The sequence below is a fragment of the Lampetra planeri genome, chromosome 3, assembly GCF_965212315.1.
Source record: "Lampetra planeri chromosome 3, kcLamPlan1.2.h2, whole genome shotgun sequence".
Lineage (NCBI taxonomy): Eukaryota > Metazoa > Chordata > Hyperoartia > Petromyzontiformes > Petromyzontidae > Lampetra > Lampetra planeri.
The window spans coordinates 4738911-4751639 of record NC_136109.1 but is presented as its reverse complement, the minus strand read 5'-3'; the positions used below and the strand labels follow the sequence as shown (position 1 = coordinate 4751639).

The 12729-nt window shown below is 45.4% G+C and overlaps 1 protein-coding gene across 2 annotated transcripts in view; it reads left to right on the top strand.

The window, feature by feature from the left end:
- LOC144736793 (uncharacterized) overlaps nucleotides 1-12729 on the top strand; it is an 870278-nt gene that overhangs the window by 672311 nt on the left and 185238 nt on the right. For both annotated transcript variants that reach the window (XM_078619432.1, XM_078619441.1), the window contains 3 exons: nucleotides 5882-5948; nucleotides 7805-7920; nucleotides 11682-11792. In XM_078619432.1, the coding sequence (XP_078475558.1) occupies nucleotides 5882-5948; nucleotides 7805-7920; nucleotides 11682-11792 (294 nt within the window). The remainder of the gene's footprint in view (nucleotides 1-5881; nucleotides 5949-7804; nucleotides 7921-11681; nucleotides 11793-12729) is intronic.

The following is a 12729-nucleotide window of genomic DNA, read 5'->3' as shown; positions in this document are numbered from 1 at the left end:
GTGGGAGTCGGCCAGGAGCTGACGCACTGCGTTTTGGCGGGATCGGTAGCAATACCTGAGCGTCCCACGATGTGTCCCAAATAACGCACCGATTCGCGTAACAGATGACATTTTTGGGGTTTGAATTTCAAATTAGCAGCCCGCATCTTTTGGAAAACCGCCCGCAACCTCTGGAGATGTTCGTCAAATGTTTTACTAAAGACGATAACGGCATCCAAATAAATCAAGCACGAGTGCCATTGCAATCCAGCCAAAACTAATTCCATCAAACGCTGGAAAGTTGCCGGCGCTGAGTGGAGTCCCATCGGCAACCGGTTGAATTGGAACAGGCCGTGCGGTGTACGGAAAGCAGTTTTAAGCTTTGAATCATCGTCCAGAGGAAGCTGCCAGAATCCCGAAAGTAAATCCAATGTGGAGAAGAATCGCGCTCCCGCCAAGGCGTCAAGCGATTCGTCCATCCGTGGGAGCGGGTATGCGTCGGCAACCGAAATTTTGTTAAGGCGCCGAAAATCAACGCAAAACCGCAACGAGCCGTCCTGTTTCTTAACTAGGATGATCGGCGCTCCCCAAGGGCTGGTGGAAGGAGAAATGATGTCGGCGGCTAACATGTCATCAACAGCCGATTTGACATGGTCCTTTTCGGCGGGACTTAACCGAAAAGGATTCTGGCATATTGGCGCGCTGTCACCCGTATCAATATGGTGACGCAGCAGATGAGTGCAGCCCAAATCGTATTTGTCCCGACTGAAAACGTCGGAAAATTCCCGCAGTAGTGTTTTAAGTTGTTGACGCTCTGAATTTGACAGGTCCGTCGATCCCGCACAAAGCGCCTCGAGCCACCCTTCATCGCTGTCCGAATGTGGTCGCGGCGCAGGGACAGCGCTCACGTGATTCGCGACGGGTTCCTCACAGGGCACCGGTGTTGCGTGAGCAAGCACGGTCCCCTGCGGGACCACCACCGCCTGCGAGCCCACATTGAGGACCGCGATGAAGGGGTCTCCGTCCCCTCTTACTATGGTCTGGGCCGGAAGCAAATGAGGTCCACTAACCCCGGCCCTAGACGGCCCCAGCAAAACCCCCTGGGCCCCAATGCCCTTAGCGAAGGGCCGCCGAAGTTTCAAAGGAATCAACATTTGTGCCCCCGGAGGAACGCGCACCGTTTTATCCACGAACGCCGGCACCGTCGCGAACGCCGTCCGACTCGTAACGGGGGATGGCAGAAACGCCATGCGTCGGCCCGACGGGAGCTCAATGCATCCCTGGTCAATTAATATCCTAATCGGCATTTTGGCCAGGAAGTCCGTCCCCAGCAGGCACGGAACCGCCAGCGAGGAGGAAACAAAAATCGGCCCAGACAATTTAATATCCCCGATACAAATTTGGGCTCGAATTTGTCCAATGATGCCAAGTGAGCCTCCATTAGCAGCATAGAATGGCACGTTAACGGGCATCAAAGGACGGCTCTGGACAGGGAGAATATTGTAAATTAATTCCGAAATAATGGTCGCCGATGCTGCCGTATCGACCAGGATGCGCACCTCAACCCCGTCGATGTGCCCCACAACGGCAGACGACCCCGATGATGCGGCTACAACGCGATGGGCCAACACGGACCACTGGCTGGGTTCGATATGAGTACCCAGAGTGGTGCGTGTTGGTGCGATGGTGCACGATATCGGCCCCCCATTCGCTGCGGTGTTTGAGTGTGTGACGGGCGTGTGCGTGGGCCAAACATGAGGGGTGCCGCGACTCGCCGGGTTATGATGATGGAGCTTGGGAAGAGGGCCGGCGTCCCGTCGAGGTGTCGTCCCGCGCTGCCGAGGAGAGCGGCACCCCGAGGCGACATGGCCCCGGATGCCGCAGTTGTAACAGCGCGGGAGCGCTGGCGACGACGATGGATGGTCGAGATGGCTCGAACCGGCCCGGTCCGCCCGTACTCCCGCTCCCTGCTGCCGTTGATGGTCGATGGCGCAAATCTCTTCCGCCGGGAGGGTGGCTGCAGCCACGGCACGCCCGCTCGCCGCCTTGCTGGCCTTCCGTCGTTGCGAAAGCAGGTTTGCGTGGAGGAGTCGTGCCGCTTGGAGGGAGCACATCTCCGCGTCGTCCTGTGCGACGATGACAATATCTAAGTCGTCCGCCAGCAGGAGTATCTTCTCCGTAACCATGGCGTCGACACCTTCGTTGTCCATCCGTGGAAAGGCCGCCTTTGCCAGTGCCAGGAGGCTTGTGCGGTACGCCAGGGGTGACTCCTTTGCCCCCCGCTGGCGATCGTAAAAGAGTTGCCGACAGTCCGACGGCGGACCGTAGACAGCAGCCAGCACCTGCATCGCCGTCTGCAGCGTGGAGCGCCTCTCCTTCGGTGCCGATGTTAGAGTGGCGAGGGCGTCGCTGTCGAGGAGTGCCGGCAGCGCGCGGAGAGCCTCGGCGTCCGTCCACTGCGCCATCTCCTGGTGAGCGAGGAAGCGCCGCTGGAAGCCGCCCCAGTCGCCTTCCTCGCCCACAAATTCTTTGAGTGGAGGTAGTCGCTGATGTAACGCAGCGGCTGCCGCGGAAGGTCGCACTCCCTCGTCCCCCTCACCCGGCTCTGCCTCGGCGCGAACAACCAATGGCATCGCCGGTCGCACCCGTGGTGACGTTCCGTCCGTTGGTGATGACGCGGCAGGTACTGTACGCCCGCCGTTGGACGCGATGCTCAGACCGGCCACGCCCTCAACAGCAGCTGCGGCGATGGCGGGATTTTCAAAGTGGTGCTTCGTCGAAATGGCGGGAAGGCGCTGTGGTCGTCGGCTGCCGTCGCCCCGTGGCGGTCCAGCAGCCCCCAGCTGTGTGATGTGGTCCAGCATGGTGGCAGCGGCGTACAGCAGCTCCGCCAGCTTAGCGTGCGCCTGCCTCAGCCCCTCTGTCGACGGCTCCCCAGCCTCCTGTTGCTGCGGTGTGGACGCATCCGGCCCCGACTGCTCTGTGCTTTCTTCAGCCGTCCCGGGCTCCCCGACTGCAACGGTGTCCTCCGCCTCCGGTACCCTGACCCGAGCTGTCCGGCGCGTGTCCATGTTCGTAGATTTTTACTTCTGACACCAGATGTAGTATAGTTCACGACTCTTGGACGCCGGAGTTGGAGGCACACGGGTTTATTTCACACAGCACGGTTGTGGCATACAACACTAGAGGGGGTGTCGGCCCCCTCACCCGGCTAGCTGGGGATACACGCGCTAGCTACTCCTAGCCTGCCTCCTAGTCCTCCACTAACGGGCTAGGGGAGGCTATCTGGCCCGACACTGGTAAGTCGGGCCCGGTACCCTGAGTCCCAGACCAGCTCTGACAAGAGCACCGGCTCTGGCTCTCGGGACCACGCCGCTGGCTCGGTCCTGTTCGGCCCTGATAAGGACGGCGAACCAGGGGAGTCCAGGGCTCTAGCTAAGACGTCTTCAGTCTTCACTGGTTAGCTTAACATCATCTCCCCGAGCCCTCCGACACATCCCCTTTTATACCCAACCCCCCGCTGAGGGGTGGGGCCCCGGGGGATCATAACTCCGAATCAGCCCCCCCAGGGTGCCTGGCGCGGACGTCGTAGAGACCACCTCCCCGTGCACTCACGTAGCCCGCCCACTGTGTTTGTTTGCCATAAGCTGCCATGCATAACGGGCTCTCTCTCTAACACCCCTACACTTGTTAGAAGGGGCGCAATGAGTCACCTCAATTGGTTCACGCGTGCACACGCAGACGCACAAAGACACAGACATAACGACAACAATCGCCTGTATAGTCTTAACAGACTGTTGGAGCAAGTGCTCTTAGCAAGCACCAATGAAGGCCAGCGCGGCACACGAGGGGGTGTGTGGCCAACACCACACCTGGCCGCCTTTGCCTCCCGAGTGGTGTTATTTACATGACACATCATGTACTAATTTGAGGCTAAGTCATCGTGGAGAGTGGTAGTGTTGTGGTTAGCGTGCTGCGCTACCAACCCGGCGACCCGAGGTCACACATATACTTGCTTTCACACACGCACATACACTCACTCCCACCGCGAGGCTAATTCATTACATCTCACGAAGGATCGCTTTATATTTTATGGAAGCTCATCGTGCTGAATGTGAATACCAACAACCAATGAGTGGATAGAGCACCACCCCGACAGCTTGTGGCTGTGATGTGGAGTATGATCAGCGGACAGACACGAGGCTGTCAGTTAAGGGCAGTTACGTTAGTTGAACGGCAGTTTAAGGCAGTCAAGGGATTTCAAGCGCGGTAAAAGGGGTTAAGAGGCAGTTAAGTCTAAGAGGGAGCAGCTGGGTTGTGAGAGCTCTACATAGAGTTGTATAATATTTGAAGTGGCATAGTAAAAGTAGACATGATACCAATTGATCCAAATGTGGGGCAGGATATTTTATTATTTTATTAAATAGCTTCACCAATTTTGGTGGGGAGGGGGGGGGCCCTGGGGGTTGTCATGCATGAGAGGGGGGCACCCAGGGATGGGGAAGTTGGCTGGCTAACTGGCCGCATCCTAAGGGACGGATGGATTGCCGCATCCACAGGGAGGGATGGACGGAAGGCCGCAGCCGGCAGAACAATGTTATCATCATCACACTTTGGTGGAATCCATAACCTGGCTTTAAACTTGGGATAGGCTGCATTTATTAGATAGCCTTGCTTTTTCACAGTCTGTAGGGCAAGAGAGTACTCTGTCGGGTGGGATAGGTAGCTCTTGAATAACAAACATTTGCTGACAGATTCTTGCTAGCAGAAATTTCCGCAACAGTGAAATATGTCCCCACAGTCTGTAAAAAAACAAAACATATCTTACTGCAGAAAACCCAACAACACAATTGTACAAAAGTTACAAATATATCACGAAAATTGCTTCCCAGAACAATGATAATTTGAAAAATTCCACTTTAAGTAAAATACAATTAGGTAGTTGCTGTGGTGTCATGGTTGAAACAATGGGACATGTCTCTCAAATCTCTCCATCAACCACAGTTTATAGTCAATCTTAGTGGGGCAAAATGTGGGTGCACTCACCACATAAAAAAAAATTCCGGTCAGCATGTAACAGTAGACAAAATACCATCGACAGGTCGCTCTAGTGGAGGACCTTTAGTATGTTGTCTTTCCACTACACCTCCGATTAGCGCGGTTGGCCACTTACAATGCGAAATAAGTTCAACATACCTACTTACATGTGAACAAGCAATTGTAGAGCCATACTACACAAGTTTTGTAGGTCTAATTAGCTGATATAACACTGGCCTGCCATACTACATGGCCATTTAAAACAATAATTCGTTGTCTTGTAATTAGTTGAGCCGTAAAATATTGGATGCTGAAAAGTTACTCAAAAATAACAAGTAACAATTGCATCTATTATATTTATTGTCGATGTTGAAGGCTGTTTTAATATGTATTTCATGAGCAGATAAAAATGTGGTGACATTTATACATGATGTAAATCCAAATTGTATTGCATCTCCTGTTAGGCTATTTTTCCTTAATTGTACTCTGAACGTATCTTTTCCAAAACAGAAAAAAACACGCTTTGAAAATTCCACAGCAATATTTGTCCTTGTGCATGCAGACAATTACGACTTAAAAAGTGTTAAATAACATGTCAATGGAACCATGTACCACTTCAAGACTCCACATTTTGCTAACTTTTTTTTCTTAACTATTTATTTCACAATGATTTCACAAAAGAACAATTCATTACAAAATTAATAATTGCATGCTTATTAAACATATTTATATTTTTGACATTTTGTTGAGATTTGCTTTTGAAATATAGCATATGTGTCGATATCAACATATCGTTCTTTCCACTATTATTTGTGTGTATTACAGGTCGTATGTCTGACCATAATTTCGTTGTCATTGTTTACAGGAATAGAGTGGAAGAGGGTAACGGGTCCTCTAATGAGCGTTTTAACGGACGTTATGGAACTCAGTTGGTGAGCAACATATATAATTTGTCATAATTCAAATCAAATTTTACCTTACTATGCAATGACATACGTACGATTTTTTTCTACAATGAATTAACGAACTCATGGGCATTCAGTTGACCTCATTACGAATTTAATTGGCTTGATATTCGTAATAATACTAAGCTTTTGATTTTTTTATTGACTTTATTATGCAAAACAATTTTGCAATTACTTTTATAGTATGCAATCACATGAAATTATCTATCAGTATCTTCGAGTACAATAATCATAAATGAACATAAGGCTTTACAAGCTGTTGTGATCTCAACCACATGCTTTGTTACATTATATATCCATGCCCACAGAAAAAATTACATCCCAACCAATCTACTCCAGAGCCCGACTTCTCACTTGTGATTTTCTGATTGTATCACCAATTTCTTTGACTCCCTTAATTCAATTGCCTCTTCTTTAAGCTTGTAAGCATAAACACCCCTTAATTCATTGCAAGGTGGTTTTAGACTTACAAACTTCAGACTCTACTCTAAAAAAGTAATGGCTAGGATACAGTCCTTGCATACATGGGTATCACATGAGAACTCCCAAACCTGGTAAAAGCAGTAAAACAGAGATATCATCCAACTTTTGGTACATGGAAGCTTGCTTTAGTTTCAGGTTATAAGTAAACAAAATAAATGAATACTTAATCTTATGTCACATACTTCAGGTTTGGGAGCAACTTATGCAGCTGCTGAGCATTCCTACCAAAACAATTTGACCAACTTGAGTTGTAAAGTGGGAAGGCTGGCTCTGAAACACAAAATAATTTGAACAACTCACGATTTCATGCATAATCCTGGACAATACCAATAATTATATCGTTATACCTAATACAAATTCTAAATCATTTGACTTTTCATGTTAACGTTCATATGATCTCAGTGATGTACAAATTTTATTTAAATGAGAAAACAGATGCTAAATCACAATCAGAATACATGACAAAACTGTCCAGAGAGATCCAACAACAGTGAAATAAGATAATTGCATTCAAACCTGCCTCACTGAGATTAATTAAAGGTGAAAATTACTGTACTAAGAACAAATTCGTCAAATTTGGACACGATCCTTGGGGCATCCGAAGTACCAGGATTACAACCACAAAACATTGCTATCTCTTCCACTCCTACAATGTTACAATTTACAACACCTGCAATGGGCTGATTCACCTCCACAATAGACGTGCTCTCTGGCATGTCTTCTTGCTTGTTGCCTTTCGCCATTATTCTCTACCATAAGCCAGCATCCCTCATAGCAATGTAGCCTGCTCAGGCCCACTTACTCATCTTAACAGGTTGAATTATGTATTTAGCCTGCATACATTCTAAACCATGTGTTACTTTTTCTGCTTATCTTTGTAATTGCATGCTTATTTGAGCAATGTTCCTATCCATTTCTAAGCAGGTAGTACACATTGATAAAAATGTGCTTTACACAAAATGGTATGTTGCTTTTCATAATCAAGTGCATCTATCCAAATGGACTCTTAACATATCGATGTCTATGGTATTATTTTACAATCAACAGTTGTATGCATGTGATTACTGGAAACATTATTTTTTTTTTAAAAGCCAAAATGGGACTTTTATCATGCTTTACATCATGACTTATTTAATAAGTGGTTCAAAACAGTATGTGTGGCCCAGGTACTAAATGCATATCAGTCCACTCTTGCCACATGCCACACCAGCTTATAAGTAAATGACACTGCCAATGTGACAAGTGTGGTTATTAAATGATTATAGTAATAGGCATAACTAGTATGAACACAATGATATGTCCCCCCCCCCCTCCATGTATTTATCTCCACTGTTCCACAGCTTTGACAGGTCAGCAGTGCCTCTACTGCAGAGCTTGTTGGATATTCTTCAATTAGAGCGCCCGGAAAAAGATAAAGAAGTGCTCTTTGAAGCATACATGGAAAATGGTGGATCAGGTTTGTACCATTATAACTATACTGTCTATATTTATAATTCTTAGCTTTCCACAAATGTTTACATACACTTTATAAGTCTGCATTGGTGATCGATATTTGTATTTGGGATAAGGCCACGTATACATTTTATTGCAAAATTCCTGTCAATAACCCTCCACAACCTGAAAAGATTACCTTTACAAAGATATTCTTCAAGTGTGCAAATGTATTAACCAAATTCTAAAACATCACCACCTAGGCTACAACTATCTCTATTATTATCGCCAATGCCCATTTCACAGTTGAACATTTCCTATCTTCCTACAAACTAGTGAAATCACCCCACCACTCACGAATCCAGGCCTCAATTCCGATGAACCAGCAAGCTATAGACCCATAATCAACCTTTTAACCTTGCCTTCGCCCAGCTCAGGGTCCATATTCCCTCCTCTGCAAACTGTTGTTTGTGTCAGTTCATCTTTTATCAGACCTACTCCACTGAGACTGCACTGACAAGGGTCAATGGTGAGATTAATTCCATTGTGGACTCCAGTGTAATCACTCAATGTACATCTGTAGCCTTTGACACAATTAACCAGTCTCCTCATTGGCCTCCTAGAATCTGACTTCAGTATCAGTGGCCCAGCCCTTGAGTGGCATATGTTCTACCTCTCAGGCATTCGTTTGCCAGTCTGAGTGGGTAATTCTTCATCTGTAGAAACCAATGCTCTCATGCAGAATCCCTTAGTGGTGTTTTCTTCGGCCTCCTTTTTGTGGCCTACTCGTCTCTTATTGGTCATCTCGTTAAGAGTTTTGGCGTCAACTACTTTTCCTCTGGAGATGACACACTGGCCAGGTCGCTTCTGAAATAGAGCTATATAGCTCAGTGGGCCTTACCTGGTAAAATAAAAATAAATTCTTCACCTCTGTGAATGACACCAACACTGCTGAATTTGAGCGGCTCTCAGAGTGCAGAATTATGGAGTCTTCTTCTTCAACGCGTTTGTCCCCCTCATGAGGGGTCAGCTGTCCTTGCCACATGGAGGTCTCATTTCTTTTCTCTGAACTTCTCCATCAATACTCTCAGTGCAAATATTGCATCCATTTTTTACCTTCCCTGTCTGCATCCAAATTCAGTCTCCTTTCTATATTCCTTTTCAGGAGTTTCATGGTGTGACTCATCAATGTTATGTCTCTGTAGTTCCTACACTCTTGTACATTGCCTTTTCCTTTAAAGATGGAAACCAGTGTACTCGCCACACATCTGGATTTTTTTTTCCATCCAGATTTGACCAAACAGCCCCATCAATATTTCAACACCCTTTTGTTCCATTAATTTAAACACGTAAAATTGGAATTGTATCTGGCCCCGCTGCCGTTTGATGTTTCATGCTCCCCAGCGCCTCCACCACCTCTTCTCTCATTATAGTATCTGCAACTACTTCAATTCTTTTATTTTCCGCAACAATTTAGCGGCTTAGGTTTTATACATTCAGCAACTTCTCAAACTACTCTTTCCATCTCTCTCTAACCTTAATATCATCTAAGATTGTTCGTCCGTCACTGTTCTTAACGACATTCACATGTTCTCGTGCTGATCATTCGTCCTGTTTGCCCAACATAACATTTACCACACGTGCAGTTAATCCTGTACACCTTCTGTTTATAGCTTCGGTAATACATCTTTTGTACCAGATATTAAATTCTGTATTTTATGTACCGTGCCAAATCTGACTCGGATTTTTTGTTTTTCCAAACATCTGGCTAGTTTATCAGTTACTCCCGCAATGTATGGTATTTTATCGTTTTAATTGCTTGGGCAGTTTCAATGCTCTTGCTATTTGAATTGGTTTTGGTATTCAATGCCCTGTTGATTTGTGCATCGTTGTAACCGTTCATTTGCAGCACTTCTTTAACATGTTGAATTTCACTTATCAGCCTGTCACCATCTGACACTTTCTTAGCTCGATGAATGAGCATCTTGATAAGAGCAGATTTCCCGTGCGAGGTGATGGTGTGACTCTGCATTCAGATAGGCGTCAGTATGCGTTTTCTTTCGGTACACACTGTGTTATTTTACCATTTCGACCCCGTCCGAGCAGAATATCCATAAATGGTAGAGTTCCGTCAGCTTCCATTTCCATGGTGAACTGGATGGACGGGTTTTGCGAGTTGAGATGATTTAGAAATGCCTTAAGTGTATCTTTGCCAAAAACTTATATTATGGACATTTATATATTTATGCGATCTAACCCAAAAATCCTCTATTATGGATGATATTGGTCGCGAAAGCCTACGTGTTAAACTGATAAAACCATCTTCTCGTCTTATTTGCTGTCAAGCTTCTGGTAGATTGTGCAAATGCTGTTGTTTTTGCCATTGCTACCATTCACTTTGCCTCTCTTCTCGCTGCCAGGTATTAATCCAAATGGTCATTCTCTCTTGTGTTTTGCCACTTCTTATACTTGGCCCTTTTATCTCTCTTGTTGGCCTTTTGCACTTCTTCACTCGACCACCATGTTTCCTTCTGTTGCAGCTGTCTTCCTTTGTTCACACCTACTGTACTACCTGCTGCTTTCAGTATTCCACTCGCCAGTTGTTCCCACATTTCTTTTACGCTCCCCCTTGGCCTTATGCTTCTTAAGTTCTCCATAGCTTGCCTGCAGAAGTTTTCTTTCTCATTGTTTAGTCGCCACCGATTCACCCTGCTACAGTTATTTTGCCTCACCTTCCTATTCATAACTCCTTTCACTATGCAATCTGCCACCAGTAGTCTGTTGTCCAGTCACATACTGCAGTGATCACTTTCCAGTTCTTCACTCCTTTAAAGTGCTTCTGCCTCACCAACATAAAATCTATCTGGCTCAATCTTGATTTGAAGCTTTCGTGACTGCAGGAATCCATACTTTTTGATTCTTTCAGTAAAGTCACGTAGGTATAAAATAAAATAAATCACGATGTTTCGATCGCAACACAAGCGGTTGTCCACAGGCGGAAAAAATATAATCCAGCAGTGGAACTGCTCTTTACCTCTGCAACTCTGGTAGGTCATCAAATGTCCCTCCAGCTTCTGGAAGTAGCTATTCATCACTGCAAGTTTATTTGCCTGGGCCATTCGAAGAATGTCTTCTCCCCCCCCCCATTCCTACTGCTATATCTGCATCCTCCATGGTTACTTTGATATGCATCCTTCTTCCCTCTCTTCCATTTAAGTATATGCCCATTACCACTGCTTCTGGTCTAAGCTCACCCAAAATTAATTTTTCTCTTGTCCACTCCAGCCCATCTGCGGGCATACGCACACACCACATTTACAACTCCACTGTCCAGTACAAGTCTATCATCAGTCTGTCATTCACTCTTCTGACTTCCACCACATGTGTCTTCATCTCCTCACTCAGGACAACTCCAACCCCATTTCGCCTCATAAAACTATTGCAGTGTCGATATTATCATTAAAGGTGAAATATGAAGGTAATAATTTGATAACCCAGAAAATCTCATTTAAAAAATGTATTTGTTCATAATAGGCAGAAAAAGAGCATAAAAAGTACATTACAAAGTTAATTGTGTGACCATCTGTGGGGAAATAATAAAATTAATTCAAAGTGGATTGTAAAGTGTTTCAACAAAACTAGCATAGATTGTCTTAAATATATACACATATAAGTTGTCAACATTTCCCAGGTTGCCTCTCATATAACCAAGGAATCCCCATCGTTATTTCATTATTTTGTGAAAATTTGAATGGTTATTATAATTCAGTACTCTTTTTATTGCAGTGCTCATGAAAAAGATGATGGAATCCCTCAAGCCCGATGGAGCAAGGCTGCATATCCTTTCTTTGACACAGAATATTTGTATGGCTCATTCAAAATATAACATATCAACAGGTAAGATGTTTTTTTTATCATTTAAACCAGTAGGATTGACTTCTTTGCATTGTAAACAAATGTTATAACTCGGTCGAATAAAATGCATAACCAGAAAATTTATTTTTTTTCAGGAATTTAGTTAAAACGTAAACATTTTATAATCTGTATTATTTCTTAGGTTGTTTCTGTCCAGCTTTATGCATCTTTCTCCATATCCACTAGTCAATTTTTTCCAACTATCTTATTTCACCCTTTTCAGTGGTCATGTTTCTGCTCCATGCAAACCTATATTCAACACTATCATCTTGACATTCTGTGAACAGACTCTTTGGTTCTTTCGGTAAAGTCACGTAGGTAGAAATCCATAAAGAAGGTACCCACTCCGTCCCATCGTTTTCACCATCAACTTGCCTACCTACAAACTGGCCCGATTCTTGTCTGAGACCTTGCTTCCATTCACTGGCAAGACTATCTCGCCAGTACTTAACTCAGCTCACTTGGTTTCTCTGATCAAGGACATTTCTCTGTCTCCAGATGATTTGCTTGTCAGTTTTGATGTAGTCTCTCTGTTCACCAAGGACCTGTACCTGACACCATAGCAATCATTGAAGACCTGGTCCAACAGGGACTGAATCCTGATGTACCAACTTTAGTGAGGCACTGCCTTACCAACACTTCACCTGGAATGGTACTTTTTAGAAACAAAATGAAGGTACCCCCATGGGTTCCCCCCTTTCACCAGTGGTAGGTAATGTGTTCATGGAGAAATTTGAAACAGATGCCATCCTGACATCCACCCTACGTCTTTGTGGAAGAGATACGTAGATGACATTTTCGTCATTTAGCCAAATGGTCAACCAGCACTGAACCAATTTCTCAATCACATAAATTCCCTACACCCATCCATCAAATTCACCATGGAAGCTACCATTCTTTGATGTTTTTATTGAGAAAA